General features: G+C 37.3%; 1 protein-coding gene across 1 annotated transcript in view; it reads left to right on the top strand.

Moving 5' to 3' along the window:
• The first annotated feature begins 1,099 nt into the window (after positions 1-1,099).
• The window catches only part of LOC129259471 (structural maintenance of chromosomes flexible hinge domain-containing protein 1-like), a 56,724-nt gene continuing 33,215 nt past the window's right edge, over positions 1,100-24,608 (top strand). Inside the window, exons 1-18 of the mRNA XM_054897761.2 lie at positions 1,100-1,279; positions 9,082-9,160; positions 10,257-10,418; positions 10,654-10,736; positions 11,478-11,626; positions 14,949-15,048; positions 15,185-15,304; positions 15,551-15,714; positions 16,308-16,615; positions 18,286-18,403; positions 18,815-18,998; positions 20,253-20,447; positions 21,134-21,262; positions 21,586-21,692; positions 21,953-22,035; positions 22,664-22,774; positions 23,371-23,448; positions 23,786-23,905. Of these exons, the coding sequence (XP_054753736.2) occupies positions 1,133-1,279; positions 9,082-9,160; positions 10,257-10,418; positions 10,654-10,736; positions 11,478-11,626; positions 14,949-15,048; positions 15,185-15,304; positions 15,551-15,714; positions 16,308-16,615; positions 18,286-18,403; positions 18,815-18,998; positions 20,253-20,447; positions 21,134-21,262; positions 21,586-21,692; positions 21,953-22,035; positions 22,664-22,774; positions 23,371-23,448; positions 23,786-23,905 (2,437 nt within the window). The 5' untranslated portion in view covers positions 1,100-1,132. The remainder of the gene's footprint in view (positions 1,280-9,081; positions 9,161-10,256; positions 10,419-10,653; positions 10,737-11,477; positions 11,627-14,948; positions 15,049-15,184; positions 15,305-15,550; positions 15,715-16,307; positions 16,616-18,285; positions 18,404-18,814; positions 18,999-20,252; positions 20,448-21,133; positions 21,263-21,585; positions 21,693-21,952; positions 22,036-22,663; positions 22,775-23,370; positions 23,449-23,785; positions 23,906-24,608) is intronic.

The following is a 24,608-nucleotide window of genomic DNA, read 5'->3' on the forward strand; positions in this document are numbered from 1 at the left end:
CATCGGACAATGAATAAGTTCCGGTGAAGCAGTTCTAGGCATGTCATGAATATTCAATGAGCAAACTGATGATGTCATATCCCCTCATGTTCTTTTGTATTTTATTATATGAAATTAGGTTTATTCAATTTTTTTCTACCAAGAACGGAAAAAAAAAAACCGATTGACAACTGATTTAGTGCATTAGATATTCACTGCATGCTGCAACTTATTTAATTATAGAGGAGACACATCAGTTATTCATTCATGTTATATGAAAAAAATGAAACAATTATGATTTCATGGAATAACACAAGAAAAAGGAAAGTGGGGAGTGACATCGTAAGCCTTTCCGCCCACCTCATATAAAAATGATGCTAAACTTTAAAATTAATTAACTTCGTTATTTTTTTACCTGATTTTGATGAAATGTTCAGCATTCTTCTCTGTGAAGTATACTCTATTTATTCAGAAATATATTTTCAGTCCGGAGTACCCATTTAATTGGATTACAAGCGCTGTTGTTGATTTGCTTTTCAAGTGGCTTTACTCTCAAATGATCGAAGCTTTATGCTTTTTATCCGTAAACAAAAAAAAAAACCTATATGGTTTTATGCTAAAATTTCACATACCTTCAATCAAAATGAATTTAAAGCGATTAGGAATGAATAAAAACATGACTGGTTGAGGGAATAATTCAGGGCACTGCAGGGTTTTTGGCTGGGGGCGCTGATGTATTTGAAAAGACAAAAAAAAAAGAGAGAAAAAAGAAAGGTTTTCACTACAACAGGAGATCAAATTGGTGCCAAGAAATTTGAAAAGGGAAAAAAGGAAAGAAGAAAAAAAAAGCAGGTTTCACCAGCAGAAAATGAAGCAATTGAAGCCCATTTTTTGTTTATTTGTAATTATTTTTACACATCTTTCAGAAAACCCGGGGTAATGCCTATGGAGAATTATACACGCAGCACCCCAAGGACATTTTTGGAGCTGCTTTAGCACCCCCGCTTCCCAGGGCCATGGACAAATAAATTAATTTTACCTTATTCATAATTGTTCACAAATTATTTTGGCTGATTTTATTCTCGGTAAGATAGTATCGCGATATCGATAATGTTTTGCGCGCGATAGCTAGCTTTTCAGAAGTTGCAAAAACATGGCGGCGACCATGGCAGGTGAAAGTTCGATGGAAGAAGATTCGACTGTGTACGTGTTCGACCGTCGCAAGGGCTCAGAACCAGAACGGAAAATCACCCTTGGAGGAGTCTTTAGCTTTGCTGATTTTAAAGACTTGATAAAGAAAGTAAGCTATCCCTGAAGGCTGAAAGCCGCTGGCGCTGCGAGTGGCTCGACATTCGGCATTCGCACAGCCAAACACGGGTCTCGTGCCCATCATCGAAAAATAAAGCCACACCACGCAAAGGCAAAGCATCCCCGCAGCTCGGCCCGGTCCGTCCGGTGGGTCCAGCTGAGCTGAGGCTGAGCTTGAAAACAGGGCTAATGCAGTTTCACACTGACTGACTTAATTCAGTTAGAGTAAAGTGCCAAAATATCGGACACTTATTTGACCAAAACAAAAATACAATTATTGAATTTGAATCAAATAAAAATCATGATGTTTATTTCCGTAGCCTCGTAGGGCGTAGTAAAAAAGTATGATGGGGGGACCTAAAGTTGGCTAAACATGCTAAAATAAAGTAAAGCTACGCACTTTGTTTTCAAACAATAAAACTATCCCAATTTGTAATATTTCAACAAATATCTTTCACTAATTTGTGGCAAACATTCTAAAGATCATTAACCAAGTCCAAGAAGAAAATATCGCAAAACTCACTGTCTGGAGAAAAAAATTATTTTACTTATTTCAAGAAAATATCACATTTTCTTTGTGAATTTGAAGAGAAATGACCTTCAGACTGACAGAAGTCAGAAATGTATAATTTTTGAAAAAAATCCAATTATTGGCTGCTAAAAAGAAGAATGAAATTAGGTAAATTTTCAGCATTTCTCTGCCATAGACTGTGTAGTTAAGAAATGGACACACACAAATCCAAATTTTTAGCTTCCGAGAGCTGTTATAAATTTATTATTAATGCCAAAAACTTGTCCATAAAGAGTCCAATAGGATTTTTTATGCTCTATCTGATGGTATGATTTTTATAAAGATTTGGAAACCAGATCACAATGAAAAATTGTTACAAAGTGAAAAAAATTGTGCAAAACAGAAAATTCATTTTCCCATAGAAAACGCATGGAGAAATGGCAATTTCAACACACACAAAAATAAGGGTTTGCAATTTATCTTTAAATCCTTATTCAAAATGATCATATAAACTTGTCCTTACTGTCAAAAGAAGCCCCTGAATTTTCTCTTTCCATACATGCCAAACACAAGTTAATAATCATTTCAGATCACATTTTTCTAGTAGCCTGAACTTCCCCGAAAAAATGTGCCATATTTTCCCCTAAATCAGCCTGTTTTATGCTGACACTTTTCAGTGTGGCTTCAGACACCCTACTAATACGAAAATCCCGCCGTGTTTTCCGAACACCTCTTGATTTCGCCACCCGATGTAGATAGAAGGGGTCCTAAAGCTACGCACTCGATTTATCATGCAAAAAAAGAATATTTCCTGTGCCTCAATTTCTAAAATATATTCATATTATTATAGGATAAAATGAAATTTAAGCGAATATAACTTAAAAATTCCAAACAGTTGTTGGTTTCTCTGCATTTAGAGATTTACTGCAGCCTCTGTAGAAAAAAATTGAATAGGAATCGTTCGTCACTCTGCAGTCACAGTTCCACACACACAGACAGAGTGCGCATTTGCCATAAAAAATGTATGCGCGAGTGGTGCGTAGCTTTAGGACCCGCGCAGCTTTAGGACCCCCTACCATACAAATGTCATAAAAAATAGAATTGAAAAAATTATGGTAAATGGAAATTATTTACTTACTACCAGAAGCTTGTTTTTTGCCAAATATCGGATGCAGTTTCCAAATATCGGAGGCGTAGAGTTGTGCGCTTGATCAATTTCGGCGATTTAAATCGCGCTCTAGACCCCAAAATAATTGCTTAAAGGGGAATCCAGCCTTGGCCATAATACGTTGTGTTGGGAAGGAGAAAAATAAATTAAACAGAATGGGGAAAGTTTGAAAGAAATCGGATAAGCAATAAGAAAGTTATAGCTGCTTTAAAATTGAGATCACTAATAGTATGTCAGGGATGCCACTTTTCCGTATTTATACGGAATTCCGGCTTTTTTCCTGCTATCTGTCTTATTTCCGTATTTCCGACTTTTCCTGTTTTCTGTGTATTAAAAAAAACGGAAAGTCCTCCTTTTTTCCCCCTATCTCTCCCGATTGCGATGCATGTCGATCGACCGAGTGAGAGATATTTCCCCGAGATATTTGCTTTTATACAGTACATAATTTATAAGCGCGCGCACTGCCTACTACGTTAATTGAGTTATGCTTTTATCAAGGCTTTCTGATTAGAATTATCGATGTCCTGGGGTGGTATTCTGAGATCCATTTTATCTCAGATAAAATAAAATATTTTATCTCCGTTAAAATCAGTGAGATAAAATACCCTTAATCTCTCCGAATTGGTATTCTGAGAACAATTTTATCTCCATTTTATCTCTGTAAGACACACCTATTTTTTAATCAATATCCAATTATAAACGCGCTTTTATAGCTCTCTCATATCACTCAACCAATGGAAATCCATTCCGCTAGGAGGTGTGGCGAAGGAGTGAGATTGCGTCAATTTATTGACTTCAATACGCTTGCACTATACGCCTGCGCGTCTTTACAGAGATTTCTTTTTAACAAAAATGGCAATACTCTCATCTTTTTTTCGAAGTCTATATCGCATCTTTTTAAGCATCATTTCAAAGACAATATTAGTCAAGAAAAGTCTTAAGAAATACTTCCTGATTGTACAGGAATAACTTTAAGGTGCTGTTCTCAATGAATATATCATTTTTCTTAATTTTCATGCCAACATTTGGAGTTAATTCACCTAGAAATATTGACGAAATCAACGTCGTGGAGATAAAATAGCCCTTACCCTCTTTTAAGTTTATTTTATTTTTTTCTTCAAAGTAACTTGGGCGCAAGCACATCACCCGCGTTGCAATGGCCAGATACGCGATGGGTATGTCTACGCAGCCACTGCTCTGTTGCGTATCATCATAGATACGCAAGATAAAATTTATACTCAAGATAAAATTTTAAATTTTATCTGAGAGATAAAATGTCATCTCAGAATACCAATTTCATTTTAAGAGATAAAATAAAATATTTTAAAGATAAAATGACCTCAAAATACCGCCCCGGGCCAATCAATGCGAGCGACAAGTTCCGAACGCACGCACATAGACAAGCGCAAAGTAGCGGCACGAATCGCGGTATAATAGCGACTGGTAAATACGTCTGTAAATATGATGACGTCATCCAAGATGGCAACTTACGATGACCAACGAAGGAATCGAGGATGACTAAGTTTTTATCATCATTTGAAAGGAATTAGCGGTAAATGCGGTCTAAGGTACGATGTTTCTGAATTTTATATATTTTTTCGTAAGTTTGGATGTAATTATTTTTTCATAATGTGACATTTTATGTACCAAAAACGATCCGAAAATCGGGTTTCCGCCGAATGTTAGATCTAACGTTACTGCTGCATGCTGATACGGAACCCAGGGAGCTCCGGCCCGGAAAGCGGGCCGGAGCTCCTTGGGTTTACGTATCAGCTCCCTGGGTTAGCTGATACGTTGTCTTTATGTACGGGCCAATAACTCTTCAGTCTATGTATTGGTGAGTGGAGCCAACGCGGTTCAGCTGAACAACCAAAATACAGAGACTGAAGCTTTTAGTCTAGCGTTCTATGAGAAACACACAACTAACTACCGTCAGTTTTTCAAACCTAATTGACTTCAAAGTCATCGATCACAACAAGGTAAGAAGCCACTTGGTCCTCCCCCCCCCTCCCCTAAATTTGAGGTGGGGGCGGACCCCCCCCCTCCTATTTTTTTTATTTTTATTTTTTTTTGCTTGTCCAATTTTTTACCTGTGACATGTGTCCATCCCAAAATTAAAGGTGGACCCCCCCAAAAAAAATTTCTTGGACACTATCCCGGCCCGCGATAAGTTTCAGTATTTTTGGAGGACACCTAGTGGCATCCCTGGTATGTAGATTTCAAATTGGCAACTAGGTAAGTAAATTATGACAAAGGGCAAGGACAACTTCCCCATAGGCCATGTACTTTATTATCAGGGATTTGTGGTTTTCTCCTAAGTACCCATTCCCCTGGGGCAGTAATCTCAATATAACCCAGGTAGTATATTGTTTTATGTCCTCATGAAAGAAAAATATAATTTGAAATAAAACTTTTGGGAAAACTGAAATTTTAGCCATAATATGTATTGGAGTACATGGAAGAGTAGTCCTTGCCTTACATCACTATGACATCCCATATGCGGCCAATTTGAAGTCTCCATGGGTATAGTGATTACCAATATTTACAACTTTTAAAAATTCATAACTTTCTTGTTGTTTGTCCAATATTGTTCAAACTTTCACCTATCAACTTGTCTGATTTTTCTTTTTCTTATAAAAACAAGTTTTTATTTGGGTTGGATTCCCCTTTAATTGTTGATAAATAGTTTAGCTGCGCGAATGCCGATTTTGATTATTACTAGACCTATCAATAATTTTGATATAGAAATCGGTAAATATTGATAATTTACTTACCAAACGGACCTCTCTCGGCTCTGAACATCAGACGTCTTTGCTCAGCTGCGTGCGACTTTATTCTTAAAACGAGCGCGTGCGCGTCAACAGCACGCATTTCCAATTCGATTGGCCGATGTGTCCGATGGCGATGTTTGGGATAGTGCCATATTTGGAAGGGTGTCAAATTTCTCGCCATGGGGAACCCCTGCTGCGGCCATGCAGATTTTTTTTTCGATATATCGAACATGTGTGATCTCGGCGGTGATATTTCTGGCGGACGTCACTTCCCCCTTACTAAATTCTTTTTGGTCATCGATCTTTTGGAGTCCATAATTAGCGAGGGTCATAAGAATCTCTGGAAGTCAAAATCTTGGTTTTTACCACTTGATTTAACCCCTGGAATATTTGTTTTGAGCTGCAACTTGGATTTTCCGTGTGTGCAGTTCAATAGCACGTATGTTCATGTATCTCATGCATGCAAGTCCCCTGCCAGTGCAGGTCCCTGTAGTTATGGGAGGGAGTTGAAGTCATTTTTGTCCGATATTTGAAACCGTATAATGTTTGGGGACTTTACGGTACTCTAGGTTTAATTGAGCAAATTTCCCCACCAGCAGATCAAATTTTTCGCAAATATGCACAATTTTGCAAAATAATTCTCTCTCAAAATCGAATCACAATCGTGACAATTCAATTAGCCTAGGTCTCTGTTAATTCTGCTGAACTCCGTTGGCTCTACTCACCAATTACAGAGACCGAAGTTCTAACTCGATCTGTACTAGCCAGCTTCAGGAGGCTCCTGGAGAATATCACTGACATGCTTAATCTCCATGGAGCCAGGGATGGGATGCCATTGCTCTACAGACTACACGCACCAAGTATTTTGCCAACAATAATATTGCTCTAAAATACTTGTTTTCTTTAGGGTTTCGAGCCCAAACTTACATGTATGTAAATGGGCTACCATTTTTACCTTTTTGGCACTAAAGAGTCATATCTTAAAATAAAATTAAGTTAGAAAAAACTTGAAAATATTAAAAGTAGAGGAGCGTTTACTCACAGTCTGTTAATGTCGCCATCTTGCTGTCTTTGTTATTGTAGCCTAGCTACAAGACGCGTATAGAGGGTGACAATATCAGGTGCAGCGCTAACTTAGATAAAAAAAGTACTTGCATTTGCCTATAAATATCATGAATCTTACCTTATATTTAAAGTTGTCTCAACATACTGTACTTAAATGTGACACTTGGCCGAAGCCTATTAACCGAATGTCAAAGCGGTTGCAGGTTTTCTCTGCATTTTGGTTATTTATTGCAGCCTCTTTAGAAAATATGAATAACGGAGTTAGTGATCATTATTCACACTGCAGTTACAATGCTAGAAAATATTGTGCCAATGTTTTTGCTCTTGGTTGGCTCTTTTTCATGGATAACGATGGTGCAATCATTGTGCCAAAAGACAGCCAGAAAACTGAAAGACTTGCAATAGATGGTAAGTAATGCATGTAAGTCACCCTCATGTGCCAGACTTTTACAGACCAGCCAACATTTGAAATAATAAATAATATTCTTTGATCCCTAGTGTATTGATCCCCCAAACTGTCTTTTCCCCCCTAAATTCGTATTCTACTAGTATGCTAAAATGTGAATAAATATTGCAGATGGGGGGATCCTACTTCTTGTAATTTTCTCAACTGCTGCGTGTTTCAGAAAGTAATCTCAGGAAATGCTCCAGGATCATATCAGTCACAAACAGTTGTAAAATATGTCCTGACTGATGAAAGAACGTGTCTATTTCATTCAAAGAGACAGTGTAACGTATGACTTTCAATGAAGTGTCTTGCCTCATGACCAATCATGAAATTTTAATTGCTTCTCTGATTAGCTTCCCCTTCGTTCCAAAACTTCTTCAAATCAGTTGAGGTTTTGAGGACAACTGGCTTGACAAATCTCACAAGTGAGTCCTTGAGAAGTTTGTGTTTTGTTTGTCATCTAGTAAGTTGGTTCATCCTTCTCAGTTTGGATTGGTAACAATGGTAATGAATACTTCAAGAATAAGCAATAAAGTTTGTTGTAGACTGCAATTGAGAACCATGAATCTCATTGGCTTTCTTTGTTCGAGAATAGAGAAATTGTTGATTTCAAGGCTTTTGCTGTCAAAGGCTTTTAAAAAATATCCTTTCTTGTCTTCGATGGAACATGTCTTGTCTCCCTATGTTTGTTTGGCAGGAGTTTCTTGGTTGAACTTGGTTTTCTCTCTGAAGAGACCCATTTGATTTGAAGGATATGACTTTTCAAGTTTCCAGTTGACCCTAAGGATTTAGTATCTGTGTTCGGTGTCTTTAAATCTTAGTGGAGGTTTGACAATCATCACTCTTTTTCTCCATTTTAATACTTTTCTTTCTCTCTGAAGACAATGTTTGTTTCTTTCTTTGCTCTGGATTTTCCTTTTATTTGGCTTTGGTGGTTTGGACTTTCCAGCTGAAGATGTAGCATCTGCTCTCACTTTCTTTGACTGATCAGAGGCTTGTTGGTCATCATTTTGCTTTGTTTTCTCAGATAGGATACCAGCTTCTTGCCCAAAGGAGATCACCAAAGCTTCTCTTTTTGCTCATAGCAACCTCCCTACTAGTGAAGACACCAGCGATAACCATTGTATACATACGTGCATGCTTCACAATTTTGTGGGTTGCAGTGCAAGAGAGCTTCTGCGCTCCTTTCAGTTCTTTATGTCACTTTGACGACTTCTCCAAGTCGTAGTAGATGGAAGTAAGCAAATTAGCAGTGGGAAAGGGCAAGGTACTGTAGGTGCTCCCTTCTCAGCAGCTAAATATAAACAATGGCATGGGCATCCCAATACAAATATGTCTGGATTTGCTTTCCTCACATAGACAGCAGCATCTGCATGTACACCTACCATTACATATGTGTTATGTGCTGAGAAACAAACACAGTAACTCCATGGTATTTTTCTTTAATTCTCAAGAAGTTTGTAAATGTTTACTCCTGTGGATCTCTCTTCTGTATTTGCAGTAGTTAGTTGCACACGAAAAAATCTATGGAGATCTTCACCATAATAGTGGACAACAACTGGAAAAAGCTGTTCATTGGTCGGAGTTGCTATCAATTGGTCTAGAATGAAATCAAACGAGGATAAAAACATCAAGCAAAAACTGTAATAATCAAACTTACTTAGCTTGTACATGTGTTTTGGATTTATTTCTAAAACTGATGAATTGTACCAAAATCAGACTTGGGATTCCTCCCCCCTTCACAATGAGAAGATTGGTAAATTTTGATGTCCATTTTAAAATTCTATGTTCTTATTTAAGCCTCATCTTTATGTTTGTTTGGTATTTATAGGAGTTTGGTATCCCAGATAATGGCAAGTTTGTCATTGCTACCACCAACAGAGAAGAGATCAATACAGATGAAGCTTACGGTAAGCTATGTTCCTACACTGTACGTTATGCACAATCATTAGTATTGTTAACCTCGCCTGTTCAGACAGGATGGAATAAATTTCAGCAACATTTGTGGGGCCCGAGTCATAAAGGACTTACAATAGCAAATAGTTGTGACTTTGCCATTATGGCAATCTTTTAAAAAGATGGCACAAAATGATTTTGCCAGAATTGCATAGACAAATTCACGATATTAAAACCAAGTCATGGCATCATTGATAAAATCATTATTATATCATGAGTTTGTCCATGAAACTTTGGACGAGTAATGCATTTTTTATAACAAATGGGTAACTTATCTCACCATCTGAAGACTATGGAAAATGTTGCAGATTTTTGATGCACCAGGTTTGAACAAAGCGTTATGAGGATGCCATCTACCTAGCTAAAATATGCTTAAAAAATGAAGGTCTGATGAATGCTATGGATGCAGAAAACTGTTGTGTTTATGAGGATTACATTTTTCTGAGACCTTTTCTGATGGTGACTGCTGTCGTGTCAATGTCAAACTCTAAACCCAGGTCAAGTTTTAAAATTTGATCATAAATTTGAATATATAAGGACCCTTTTCATGAAACTTAGACATAGGGTAATCAAATGTCACTGATCATGTGGTATAAATTTCAGGTTACATAGTCAGTTTTGTAGTCATTTGTGGTCTCTGAACTTTAACCATGTTGTATTAAAATTGAAACCTGAAGCAAAGGTTAAGATTTTTTATTTTCAATTATAAATCCCTCTTTAATAAAACTTAGATATAATGGTTTGTAGTAATTATTGGAATTTAGATTCATAACAGGCAGGTCAAGGGTCTTTTGGGGTGAATAATTTTTGACTATTTTGTGATGTAACATTGAAACTTAACTGAAGGTTAGGACTAGAATTTTCATGGTAATTTAGAAATTTATTAACTATATTTTGCAAAACTTGGATGTAATGGTTTTCAGGTATCAGAAATCTGTTTAATTGATTTGATTTCATGCTATGTTTTTCTGCCAAATATATTAATAATAAATAGTTGATCCCATGGCAAAGCGGCGTCAAGCAAATTAAATATTTGTTTTACCATTTCAGAAGAGCTGGTGGAGGATGGAGACACTCTGTATCTTCTTGTGCACCTCAAGCAGGCCTTGCTTGCCCCTACCCAAGAGAGGGTGGAGTACCAGCCTCACTTTGACACCCTTATCAGGAGTGGAATGTATGAGTACTATGCCAGTGAAGGACAGAATCCATTACGTAAGAATGGGATTTCTTGTTTTTCATTTCAATTCAATCAGTTCTTTTATGCATTTAATTTAGATCACAAAGCATGTATAAAATGAATCTAGTGCAGAAAAGAAATAATAGAATGTATCATTATTATCATATTGCTGATGTACGAAATTATACAGTATGAAATAAAATTGGAAAAAACCACAACAAAACACATAGACCTTGATAATTCTTAATTCTTATTACAATTTCCTCACAGCTTTTGCAATAGCTGAACTGATAGACAACTCTCTTGCAGCCACAATGAATAATGATGGACCCAGGTGCATAGAAATCAGATTGGTATGTGTTTGTCTGAAGTCATTGAAATTTATTTTCATTTTTGTAAATATCCCATGTTATTATTTCTGAAAGCAAGTTATATGGTAATGGAAACAGTCTTGTAGACTTTGACCATATTCACATTCACTTTCCTTGACAAGTACCTACTAAACAAAATCAGTTAAATGATTGCTTAATTAACATTCGTGGGCAGAGTTATTAATGCATGTTTTTTGAGCAGCTCACTTTCACTGCCTGTTAAATGGCTCTTTATGATGAAATATATTGTTTTTACCTACATGTAGAAATGTGTATTAGATATTGTGTTTGATGAAATGCACAGGCGAAATCAGTTGAAACTTCCTGGGAAAATTGTACATTATCCAATTCTTAGAATGAAACATGGAAAAGCTTTTTGCATGTGACATTACAAAATAAAAACTTTAAAAAGCCAAACTGGTTTATTGTCTAATGAAATATTGCCAAACCTTCATTGATAATATTACTGAACATTTGATATAGGGCACTTAAGCTCCCTGTATTCTGTTTATAACTTAAACCTTGGTAACAAATTGAAATGGGTATAATCATAATTGAATACAAATGTGATTTGGATTTATTATGAAAAATCATCTTAATAAAGAATTATGAAACAATTGATGCTAAAAGTCAAGTGATGTGTCTCTCATTTGTCTTGACATCTGGATGGAATTCCCCTGTAATGATTTATTGAATTGTACTTTCTATTTCACTTTCAATCAGTACCTGGATGAAACGGGGGATAAGAGCACGGTCTGTGTCATTGACAATGGCAAGGGCATGACAACCAGAGAACTCAACAACTGGGCCATCTATCGTCTCTCAAAATTCAACCGAAAGAGGAGAAGACATAAACATCAAGAGAATAACGGGTAACAATGCCTTATCAAACAACAATGTGTGGTTAAAGAAGGGTATCATGTGTTATGATTCTGTATTAGATTATTTCTCTGTCAGTCACCAGAGAATGGTACCAAAGCAAGAGAATGGTGGGTAGTAGCACATTATTATACAATGATTCATGAATAATTCATGTACATCATAGTATATACATCATCTCGGATGATAATATTTGTAGTAAAGTACTCCTTTTGAATTTAATTCAACTGGAAGAGGAAAAGATCAAAACTAGAAAACAATTGGTAAGATCACTTCATCAAACATTGATCCATGACTCAGAGCTTCCAAGTCTCCCGGATCCTGCGGGAGAATACTGGATTGCGATCCAATCTCCCGTTCTCCCGACCCCATGCCAAAATCTCCCGGATAATCAGGATTTTTAGCTGTTAAATTGTAAAATTCATACAAACGACTGTTTAACGAGTCTAGCATGTTCAATTCCCTAACACCCACGTGGAACCTCCTTATCACATTTTCATTTTACCCAGTAACTTCTACCAGTTTTTGTATAATCGTACATTGATTTCCCATGTAAATGAAGATAATTTTACTGAACGACTGGTGAAGTAGTCTAACAAGCCATTTTATTTCCGGGTTCTGCAATGTATGATGAAAACTCTTCAGCGGTACTCTATGCACATGGCCCCCGATGCGCCCCGGCGGCCGGGGCTAGCTCCAGCCGGCCGCGCTGCGCCAGGAAGCTCCGAGAAGGAAAGTTCACGAGCACTGCGAGGCATTTTTTCGTAAGCTTGCTTGCGCCTTATTCGAGCTGAAACTGTGGATCAACGATGGGATTAACAAGTGGATTACTTTTACACCTCGACTTTCAGTTTCAGGAATAATTTTATTGACAATCCTGAAAAATTAGAAGCAAAGTGGAGATTTTTCCGCCTACTTTCACTTGGGTTGATCGGATTCGAACATTTTCTCTTTCGTGAGTGAGCTAGCCTGGCGCTGGCTCAGTGGCTGGCTGAGCTGTGCGAAGCACGCCCCGTCCCGATTTATCCACACTACAATCGCATCGCCAGTGACCATGGAGATCATGGAGATGAAGTCATCCAAGACCAAGACGACAAAATACTTGTCGAAGTATAAAGATACTTTTCAAGCAGAATGGGACTGTGTGACAGTTTTCACAGGAATCCCTCAGAGACTTTTAACAGTCCACATATTATAAAGCTCATTTACCATGTTTACCACTACTGCAGCCCCTTCCCCCTCTGGCCAATTAAAGGTATTTTCATGTTGAATGCATTCTTTTATGAATTATTTAAAAAATCTACTGTTTTGCCTGAAGTGTATATTTAGTCAATGACAATTCATGAATTCTCTCTAATGTGCATTTCATCTATCGGAATTTTTTTTTTGATGGTTTAGACAGCTGTCGGTTACTATCAAATGTTGTTTCTTAATGTGTTTTGCTACCCAAAACTCCCATCCGTGGGACAACGTTCCGCCGCTCCCTCACAAAATCATACCTCCGCGAAATCTACTGGATTCTATCATCCCAATGTTGGCAGCTCTGATGACTATTAGATTGTAGATATTAGATAGTAGATTGTACATGTATTAATTCAGTAGCAGAGTATTATTTTTTAACTTTGTGTCCGTTGTATGACAAAGTGTTGCTGGTCCATGCGTAGAGTCCCTGAGAAATGTCTCGATGTACATTTTCCAATGGCTGTAATATCACTGCATTACCCTAGTCCATATAAAAGTAGATTTCTGATGTTGTTTTCATGATATGGATTCAATAATGGTTGCTTGATGAGGATTCGGTCAATCTAGGAGGCTGATTATGACCCAAATAGAAGTTCATGTGAAATTTGTATTCATACCATATCTATGAAAATTGCACAGTTTTGCACTAGCAGTGATTTTGTCCATTAATATAAATTACAATCATTTGTGTCTGAAAAATGTGAAAATACAACATTAGTTCTAAGTTACAAGTTCTAAGTACTGAAATAAAAATAAGGCATATAAATTCTGCAGAGCTTCCAAGTCTCCCGGATCCTGCGGGAGAATACTGGATTGCGATCCAATCTCCCGTTCTCCCGACCCCATGCCAAAATCTCCCGGATAATCAGGATTTTAATCTGTTAAATTGTAAAATTCATACAAACGACTGTTTTACGAGTCTAGCATGTTCAACTCCCTTACACCCACGTGGAACCTCCTTATCACATTTTCATTTTACTCAGTAACTTTTACCAGTTTTTGTATAATCGTACGTTGATTTCCAATGTAAATGAAGATAATTTTACTGAACGACTGGTGAATTAGTCTAACAAGCCATTTTATTTCCGGGTTCTGCAATGTGTGTGATGGAAACACTTCAGCGGCACTCCATGCACATGCGCCCTGGCGCGGCCCTGCCTGGTCTCTGGCCGGCCGCGCTGCGCCAGGGGGCTACGAGAAGGGAGTCCACGAGCACTGCGAGGCATTTTTTGTAAGCTTGTGTGCGCTTTACTCGAGCTGAAACTGGATAAACGATGGGATTAACAAGTGGATTACTATTACACCCCGACTTTCAGGAATAATTTTATTGACATTCCTGAAGAACAGAAGCAAAGTGGAGATTTTTTCGCCTACGGTACTTTCACTTGGGTTGATCGGATTCGAACATTTTCCCTTTCGTGAGTGAGCTAGCCTGGCCTGGCGCTGGCTGGCAGAGCTGTGCGAAGCACGCCCCGTCCCGATTTATCCACACTACAATCGCATCGTCAGTGACCATGGAGATCATGGAGATGGAGTCATCCAAGACCAAGACGACAAAATATTTTTTCGAAGTATAAAGATAATTTTCAAGTGGAATGGGACTGTGTGACAATTTTCACAGGAATCCCTCAGAGACTTTAAACAGGCCACATATAATTATAAGTCTTTACAGGGCCAGGCAAGCTCATTTACCATGTTTACCACTACTGCAGCCCCTTCCCCCTCTGAATAAAGGTATTTTCATGTTGAATGCATTCTTTTATGAATTATTTTATGAATTATTTAAAAAAAATACTGTATTGCCTGAAATATATATTTAGTCAATGACAATTCATGAAATCTCTCTAATGTGCATTTATCTATCTGCAAAATGTTTTGATGGTTTAGACAGCTGTCAGTTACTATCAAATGTTGTTTCTTAATGTGTTTTGCTACCCAAAACTCCCATCCGTAGGACAACCTTCCGCCGCTCCCTCACAAAATTATACCTCCGCGAAATCTACTGGATTCTATCTTCCCAATGTTGGCAGCTCTGAATTCTGTTATCCATTATTTCTATTTATTTCATTACAGTGATGAAGACAGAGAGATTCCAAAATCTCTAAACAGTGACATCTCATACTTTGGAGTTGGAGGAAAGCAAGCGGTGTTTTTCATTGGTGATTCAACAAGGGTGAGTGAGGGAATCATTCATGACACTTTATTGAATGTACTCTACATTGGATACATTGGATGGTATTGTATGCTTTTCATCTCTTTCAATCTAATCCAATCTAATCTAATATAATTGTATGCCTCTTTTCTTACAGATGATCAGCAAACCTAAGGATTCAAAGGATGTTCATGAGATGACCGTATCAAAAGACGAGTTTGAGAGGAGAGAGAAATGCAAAGAAGACATCTACAAGGGCATCATCCATAACAGACAGGTGAGTGGTAGTTTCAAGTCATTTGTCCAGGAGGCATTAAGTGCACAGACCAGTCACCTGACAAAGTGCTATGCTTATTATTGGTTATTTATCATTTTCTACCAGAGTCATTTCTCGCATAGGCCTAATATGTTTGTATGCATACAAGCGTTTATTGATTTTGTTGGATTCTGTTCAAATTCATTATGTGATCATTACCACAATTTTCAATCTTGTTTATCGATATCTTGCTATTCCCTCTTGAAGCCTGGTGAAGGTAGCCATTTGCCACCTGAGGATGAGATCCTACACAGTCTGATCAAGGAAGAGGAAGGCAAGGAGAACTTCACCCATGTCGTCATCACTAGTGTCAAGTCACAACACATCAAGTTCCTCAAGGAGGACTTCACCAGGTGGAGCAGGCAACTAGCGTAAGTATCCCTTCTTTCTTTCCAAGAACTCTTTCCTTTTCCCCTTCTTTTTCTCTTTGTGGCAGTGTTTCCCTTCTTCCCATGCAGTGTTCAAATTTGGAACCACTCACCAGGATCTGCTGTAGAGAGGCTGCTGTGCTAGTCATCCGTGTGATGCATCCTCCTGTTAAGTCTTTTGGCCCATATTTTGAACTAGGATTAATCATAATTGTCCGGGAATAATAACTTAAATAGTTTTCTTTATTGTAAAAGCATGAGGTTAAAGCACAATAGACATAATAACACATACACTGTAAACCAGTTTTAATGTTTGATTGCTATATCTTGTTATCATTGTTTTGTTATATTTTATATTTTGTAAATCCAATGCAAATCAGCCTAATAAAACCATAAACCAAACCAAATTTTGATATTTTTGGCTTCTTATAACTCTAGCACAGAGTTAGATCATGGGCTAAAATTAAAATACTCTGTACTTAACATTACAGGCGTTAGTTTTTGTAAAGGTAAAAACCTGTATGTTATTTGATAGCTACTGGTTGCATGTTTTAACTCGAAATAATTTGGCTCTTTTTCCCTCAATATTATTCCAGACACATCTATCACTACTACATCCATGGACCATCAGGCAATCAGTCCCACCTGTCCAACTCCATGTTTCGTACACCGAGCCCTTACAAGAACATTGACATTAGCATCACCATGTACAAGAAGGGCCATACCCCACGCCAGCTCAACCTCAGAGACATTGAAGATGATCATCAGTCTAACTTCATCAGGTCAGCCAAGGACACCTTTGAATTCCGTGTATTGGTTGAAGGAACTGGTCTGGTAGAGGGCGTGCTTCGATATCATCCATTTCTCTTCGACAGAGAGTCCTTTCCTGTGGACTATGGTTTAGGTAAGGGGGAAATATATTTATATGTGTGTATAATTGAACAATATATCAGGGCCTGACCTTTACTTTTTTCTTAGGGAGCCAGCCGGGCTCCTCAAGCACTTTTTTAGGGAGCCCGCATGGGTTTTAAGGAGCCCAAGTTTATCCCTTTTTTTTGCATAATACTGGTCATTACCTATTAAAATATTAAAGCACACCATCACGATACGTTTTTTGTTTAATAATCATCAGCACCAGTTGTATTTATTCAGGGTAAATCAGATTTTGACACCCCAACACACTTAGACACCGGTCACAAACACATAAGTCAATGACTTTTTTTTTTTCATTTTTAATGCCCCCCCCCTCAAAAAAAAATTAAATTAAAAAAAGGAAATAAATTAAATACATAAACAAAATTGATTTTTTTTCATGCTGAATCATGGATGTGGGTTGGTGTGTGTTTGTGTGGGTGTGACTGTGCGGTGGACTTGGATATACATGTATATGTTAAAGAAATTAATTCATCATCTAATTTCTACTCCAAATATTGTGTTTATATCAGTACAAAAACCACACAGGCTAAGTATGTCACATGTAGGCACATGTTACATGTACATGCATGTATACCCTAACTTTTCCTGCAGTTCTTTGAAAACGCAGATCTCCACGAAAATTGCATTTTTCTATGGGGGAGTCTAAATTTGGTGAAAAAGTATTCATCAATAACTTAAATATATATCACAATGAAGAAACCATCCAACTTTATTGGTAGTTTTAAAAAAAAACCTGAAATGTAAACTCTATCTGAAACAGAAAATCACCATCATTGAGGCCTTTACTGACCGAATTGTCCCCCAGAGCTCAGGCAGAGAGAGAGAGCTCCGACTTGCACAAGTGTCAGTGCGTGCGTGAGTAAAATCCGGTGGCCTCCTAAAATCAGATGTTGCCATGTTTGATGATTTACTGTCTGATATTTACCCCCTCCCTTGAAAAAATGAAACAAATGATTTTTCAGGAATAATTCACTACCGAGGTGAGTTATTTTGGATGTTAATAGGCGCCCTTTTGACAAGCAGAGCCGAAGTCTACATGACACAGAATCGTGATATCTCTAAGGGAAATGTGTGCATTGAAAATTACACACGGCGTAAATGATAATGGACCCCTGTACATGCAACTGTTTCTCGCACCGGTGTAGCCCGATTCTTTTTTCCATAGGTACCATGTGTGTGGAAAAACGTGGTACAGAAAAAAAGACGCAGCTAAGCAATTTGGAACTCGCTATTTTCGCTATTTTCAAGGTTTTTTATGATTTTGAAAACATAATTTAGACTTACAAAGCGTGGATTAGTGTGCTGGTAAGAAATTGCTTTTTTGGTGGCTGGTACTAGAAAATCTTAGGGAGCCCACCGGGCTTTTTCAATTACTTTCTAAGGAGCCCGCAGAGGTTTTAGGGAGCCTTTTGCCACCGGGCTCCCGCTAAAATCGAGCCCTGTATATGATTTGGAATGAATTATAGATCTGGAATATGTTGGAATAAAAAAAAAGCTATATGCTCTTTACAATTAGTTAATCAAAAATTGATTTCTTTATGGCTTCATATTGGTGTTTTTTGCGGAAAAATAAACACATTATTAAATTAGAGCTTGAAATTTACTTGACATGTTTTACTATATACTATCTTTCTTTAGCTGTTCAGGAAGTTGACGACGAGAGTGATGTCAAAAGAGATCGACCTGCGAGGGGTAACAAAGCCATCTTTGAGTGCTACTGGAATGGAAGACTCATTCCATATACACTTGTCCAAGAGTAAGTAGATATATTTAGCAAAATCCATTATTACATATCGTATGTGAAAAGAGTGCATGAGCGGAAAAAAGTTGAGAATAGAATTAAAATTTTTCATCTGTAGTTTCAGACCAATTTCTCTAACTGATTGGTAAACTTGAAACAACTTATTTTTTTTTCTCATGTTCTATATTCAGCAAGTCTTATAGCGTAGTTATAATCTTCATTTTTTTTCGGAGGGGGGGGGGGGTAGGGAGAAGGGAAAGTGTTACAGTAAAAGGAATGTGCAGGTTAGTCCTGTTCTTGTTACTATGGAAAATTGTATATTTTGTGGACTCTCTGTAGTTATCATCAATGAAAGGCATTCTTCACGCTCCAGTGTGTATGTAGCAGAAATCGTTTAATTCGATCTGTGCTGTTTGATTCATCTAGCTTTGACTGGTGCAGCGTGCCAAAGAGGCGACTCAGCATTCCTGTCGAGTGCTACAACAGGGTGTCTGGCGCCCTCTTTGCCAACAACAAGTTTGAGGTCAGCACAAACAAGCTGACCTTCATTGACCTTGAGCTGAAGCTAAAAGATAAGAGTGCTGTCTTTCAGAGAGTGGTAGGGGGTCAGGTAAGAAAATAAAAACAATCTTTGTAGAATTGTCTTTAATGACTTCTGTAGGTAAACCAATATCAGAGCCCTTTAACATTTTGGTTATTGTTATTCTGTTTAAAAGACTATTCATGAAATAATCGTATTTTATTTTTCGTATTTTAAATTGATGACAAGTTTTCTTGTCATGGGCCCCAGGTTGGTGATAATCTCAGAGGTGTGTGTGTTTGAGTTTTGTCAGACGTGTATCAATCAGATATGATTATTTACGTCTGGGACCGACCTTTAACGTCACCATCCGAAAGACGTGACCAGGGCTCGAACCTCTGCATCAATTTGTAACTTCCCCGCATAGCTTGGATTACAGGCGCACGCCACAACGCCCAGGGATTCATTGTAGATATATTATACATATATACATGTTACAGAGGTATTGTTATGCGGTGAATGTGTTAGCATGCAGGTTAATGGTTCATTGGATGTTGTTAAAGGAGAATGAAACCCTTGAAACAAGTTGAATCCATATAAAAAAGAAAAATCAAAGAAACATATTGTTGAAAGTTTGAGGAAGATTGAATGAATAATAAGAAAGTTATGAGCATTTGAATATTGAGATCACTAATGCCATGTACATCCTCCTATTGGCAATGCGACCAAGATCTGTGATGTCACACACGTACAACTCCCTCATTGCTTTAGTACTTATTTCACTTACATTCTCACTTTTATAGAATCTATCACAAGGTGAGGTGTTCTCTTTATGAGAGGACAAGTACAGAGGTTTCACAACATTGTATCATTGATGAATCGTTTGTCATATGATTAGAAAGAGCAAAAAGAGATGTTTTGGGGTATATTTTCAGTGTCCAAAAGGGGAGAGTTGTTCATCTGTGATATCATAGATCTTGGTTGCGTTGCCAATTGGAGGATCTCCATAGCATTAGTGATCTCGACATTCAAATGCTCATAACTCTTCTATTGCTAGTCCTATTTTACTCAAACTTTTGTTGATCTTATTCTTTGATTTTTCTGCTTTCACAAAAGCTAACTTGCTCCAAGAGTTTCATTCTCCTTTAATTTTGACAAGACATTAATCTAGATTTTCCACTCTTTTCCGAGGTTTTAAATGAGGATATTTGAACTAAGTAAATGTGGAGATGATTTGAAACAAGTTAGACAGGCTTCAATTCAGATATTTTTTAATTATCTCAAAGTGATTTATAATTGATGCAAATTTAACAGTACGAGCATGTTCATTGTCTTGATATCCAGCCCCAGAGAGTCAAGATCGACAAACAGTTCACAGAGTGGCTGCATGAGTGTCATGAGAACCTTGACAAACAGGTCTGTTTCAGAGACTATGTGGGTAACATCATGAGGCATGAACTACCCAAGAAACAGCAAGGACCGTGGGCTGTCTTTGAGACGGTGGAGTGGGACGGAAAGACATATTCCACAGGACAGCAGGTATGATTGAAAATAGTAAAGATGGGATAGTGGAGATGATATACTGTGATGGACATGAATTAAAGTTCCCATTTCATTTTTTTTGGGGCCAGACATTTAACTCTCTCCAAAAATAACATGGTCTGTAATCTGTATTGAAATTAGAGGAAGCAGAGGAATGAGTAGTTTCCTTGTGTATATTTATGAGTGAAATATGAATAAATGCATTTTCCAAATTTCACTAAATTTATTGTTGTGTTAATTTGATGATTTATGAGCATTTAGTTTAATTCCTTGTAAGCATTTTGCAGGTGTTGTATATGCCAGATATAGAAGTTGTAAAATTATCTAATATGAGATGATGGATTGTGAAAAGTAGATGATTGAGATATTTATCCAATATCTAGCTGAAGTAGTTTGTAATTCAGGTTTTAAATCTGGTATTGTCCTTGATTACCTCACACTCAAAAAGATTGTTCTAATCCTTTCCATCCATTTTGCTCTATCTGGTGTGTCCTCCTTCGTTCCTGCCCCCCTCCACTACTTGCTTCCTTTTCTCCTTCGGTTTCCTTCCCCTGTAACCGTCTGCCCAAATTTAAATTGCTATCACATTGAACAACAGCTTCAGTAATAGACTACAAGAAGAAGTTTGTAATTGACTAAGTGATTTGTATTAGTACGTTTTGAAATTACTATTGTTGTGCTAGGTACGAGTCTTGAGGACAAGTCCAATTCTTCATGGATCGATACAGCGCTTCATGTTGTTTGGGGACTTTGAGAATGAGATCCAGAATGGGACATTGTTTGCAACAGGAGGAGAATTTGAAATTGTACAGGTATGATGCTCCAAGAATCATTTATATTTGTCTTGATTTGAGATTATTTTGTTTGTAAATAAGAGGTGTAAAAATCAGTATGTCACTGTTGCTGTATGAAGCATTGTTTAGATAAGTATGGAGTGCTAGTCATGCCAAATCTGATTGGTATTTTTCTATAAAAAGAACCCACTAGGAATCAGCCTGAACTTGGTTCACAGAGGTATGGAAGGCCAAGTGTCAGTTTTAAATATTTAGTGAGAACATAAAGATTTAAAAAGAAAGGTTTATAAGGAATGCAGAGTTGATTTCAATATCCATTTCCTTTACATTTTATTTGACAGGAACCAAGGCTATTGTACAATGAAACAAAGATCTACCCCCTAAGTAAACTGGACAGGACAGCGGATGTGAGGCAGATTAAGAAACACATTGATGATGAAGAAGGAAAGTAAGTCCTTATAATGATTGATAAATCACTTTATTTCATTCATTCATCATAAAATACATTAACAAGATAACATACAAAACTGGATACATCAAAATTTAACACATTACTGTATAAGGTGTTATTTTCGAGAGGGTTTTATTTTCACAAATTTCGAGAATTGCCTGAACAGCCGCAAATTTAACAACATGCAAAAATATTGACACATGGAAATGAGACTGAAATTATGAAATTAAGATTGTATGATGAACTTTTATTCCCAGACTTCCAGGAGTTCTTGTCATCTCATGGCCTGAAGCAAATGAGGTCCATGCAGGAGAAAAACGACCAGCTGGGAAACTAATAGGTTAGTGCTGAGAGAAATGGTGGAAAAATAAAAAAATGTAGATGGAAGTTTATTTGTTGTTAAAAGAAAAAGTAGTTGTTGCACATCTCTTAATTCCCCACTGAAGGTGGTTGTTGGAGGAATATTATTTTTTCATGATGCATTCAAAAGTCGTATTAGAGTTAAGTTATCAAATTATTCAGGGGTAAACACATGTTATTTCTTGTAGTGTTCCTAAGTTAAAGGACATTTGTTTGACATTTTTAGTTTTTATACCATAGAATTAACACATGTTTCAAAGAGATTATGAAGTTGTTCACAAGTAACATGCAAAAAGAAAAATGACACCACCCTTCCCCCCAAAAAAAAAACCACATACAAGAAAAAGAACAGCACACACCAGCAATATATTTGTGATACTTTTATCATTTTGGAGATGGTATGGAGATGTAACAAGGGCATTTGACATGATTTAGTACAAATATTACTTGGTTTACATAGTTGTTGAGACTTGAAGCATAAAGCATATGAGCCCACCTTGATAATTGCGATGCTATTTATTTGATGACTTGTACTTTTTCCTATATTTTATTATTTATATTAGTCTTTCATTAACTTGTTTGTTTCATGTACTTTTTTGTGTCTAAAGGTGCAATCAAAGCTGAGATCCATAATAGGAAAGGTCAATCCATGTCAAGGCTTCCTGGAGCTCAGCATAACTCTAAGAAACTCATGGTGGAAATGAAGATCATCTGGCATTGTGAGTAAGACATAATCAAAACCCTAAACCCTATTTAGTGAGTGTCATATCTTCCACTGAGCATGGTTGAATCAGTCATATTATTGACCAATACTTGGGGACCCATTGTGTACGTTGTCAGCATATCAGCCTGGTGATGTATTTGAGTCAGCAGGGCTCAAACTATGCATGATACTCTGTGCAAACTCTTGCCTTAAACCGGTTGTATGTCTAATTTGCCATTTTCCATCCCAATTTAGGCTGCCTTACAGTCAAACCAATGAACTCCAAACCATCCTGTGGTGTATCATTTGAAATACCTTAATAAATTTGGTTGGTTTGAAGTTCATTCCCCTATGTGGCATTACTGTAAAGAAAGGCTATGGATGGGATTGCATTCAAGGGTAAAAGTTCAGGGACCGATTGCATAATACTTGTAATGAATGGTAACTTTAGTGTCAATGGTAACTGTCATGGTAACATTGCTCAATAGCCAATCAAAGATTTCCTCTGTAACTGTGATTGATTGTAATCGTTGATGCTAAGTCGGTGTGGTCTAGGTATTGAACAGTGTTAGTGATAATTATGAAGCAATTGTTTGTTTTCCATTCATACAGCCAGCAGTGGTGACAAGGTGATAGTAACCCACATGAGTCAACATCACAAGACATGGGCATTCTGGTTTAGGCAGATGGGTAAGACAATCATATTCAGATGATATAAATGTATATCATGAATTATCAGGTTTTTTTATAAGGCATGTTATACAGCAAGATGAATATTTCTTTTAAAATCACATCTTTAATTTTATTCAAGATGTTGGTTATTTATTCAAAGATTGTGCATGATGATGATTATTCATTATCGTGTTTTATTCTTTCAATATGAAAGTAGACTTTGTCCTTTGGTTTTGGCATAGTCATAGATTTGCGTGATTTTATTTTAACTGTGTATATGTAACTTATATACCTTGAAGATAATGAGTGATATTTAAAAGATTAAAATGGAACTTGGTTTGTCAATTTTCTTTAGATATTGTAAGGAACCTTGGCCCCCATACCCTGATACTGCAGGCAGTCCTCGGGGAGGAAGGAGCCACTGACTTTGGAGGTCACCCACTACCAAGTCACAAGATCAAGTTCACAAGTACAGGTGAGTCTCAAGATTGGTTTTGCTTGTCATACTATCATTTGTTCTAGCCACAAAGGGTATAGCAGAGATGCCAACCCTCCCGATTTCCCGCCCTTACGATTACCATCCTTATCCTCCCGAAATTACGATTTTTTTGCATTGATTGGAAGTACATGTATCGTCTGCTAACTTTAGCATGTAGTAACTCCATTATGTTCGCTGCTATTAAATTCTGTGTGAAAGGCAGACAAATAAGGTGCAGCGAAAAGCTGGTGCATGTGATATGCCCAACGGGATTTGTCGAGTCGTGCGGTGGAATATCGGTGTGTGATTTCGGCATATTGATGGGTTGATATTGACACGAAATGGCGGAAAATCAACAAAAGAAGACCAAGAAATGGTCTCAGAAGTATAAGACTGAATACAGTCTCCAGTACCCGTGTATTCGGAAGTTGGAAAGAGGAATTTACCATGCATTTTGCACAATTTGCAGCGTGGACATTTCAGTTGAGCACGGAGGTCGTGATGATATTCGTAGGGAGCAAACGGCATACAGACATTGCGAAGACGAGATCTTCGAGCCCCACTAGTACCCTGTTGACTTATTTCACCAAGCAAGGGACCAGCGAGGAGGAAGACGTTACCCGCGCCGAGCTTTTCCTTACTGGATTTATAGTTGAACATAACCTGCCTATACATGTAAAAATGCATATTTGATATTTTT

Source organism: Lytechinus pictus, chromosome 1 (assembly GCF_037042905.1).
Source record: "Lytechinus pictus isolate F3 Inbred chromosome 1, Lp3.0, whole genome shotgun sequence".
Taxonomy (NCBI): domain Eukaryota; kingdom Metazoa; phylum Echinodermata; class Echinoidea; order Temnopleuroida; family Toxopneustidae; genus Lytechinus; species Lytechinus pictus.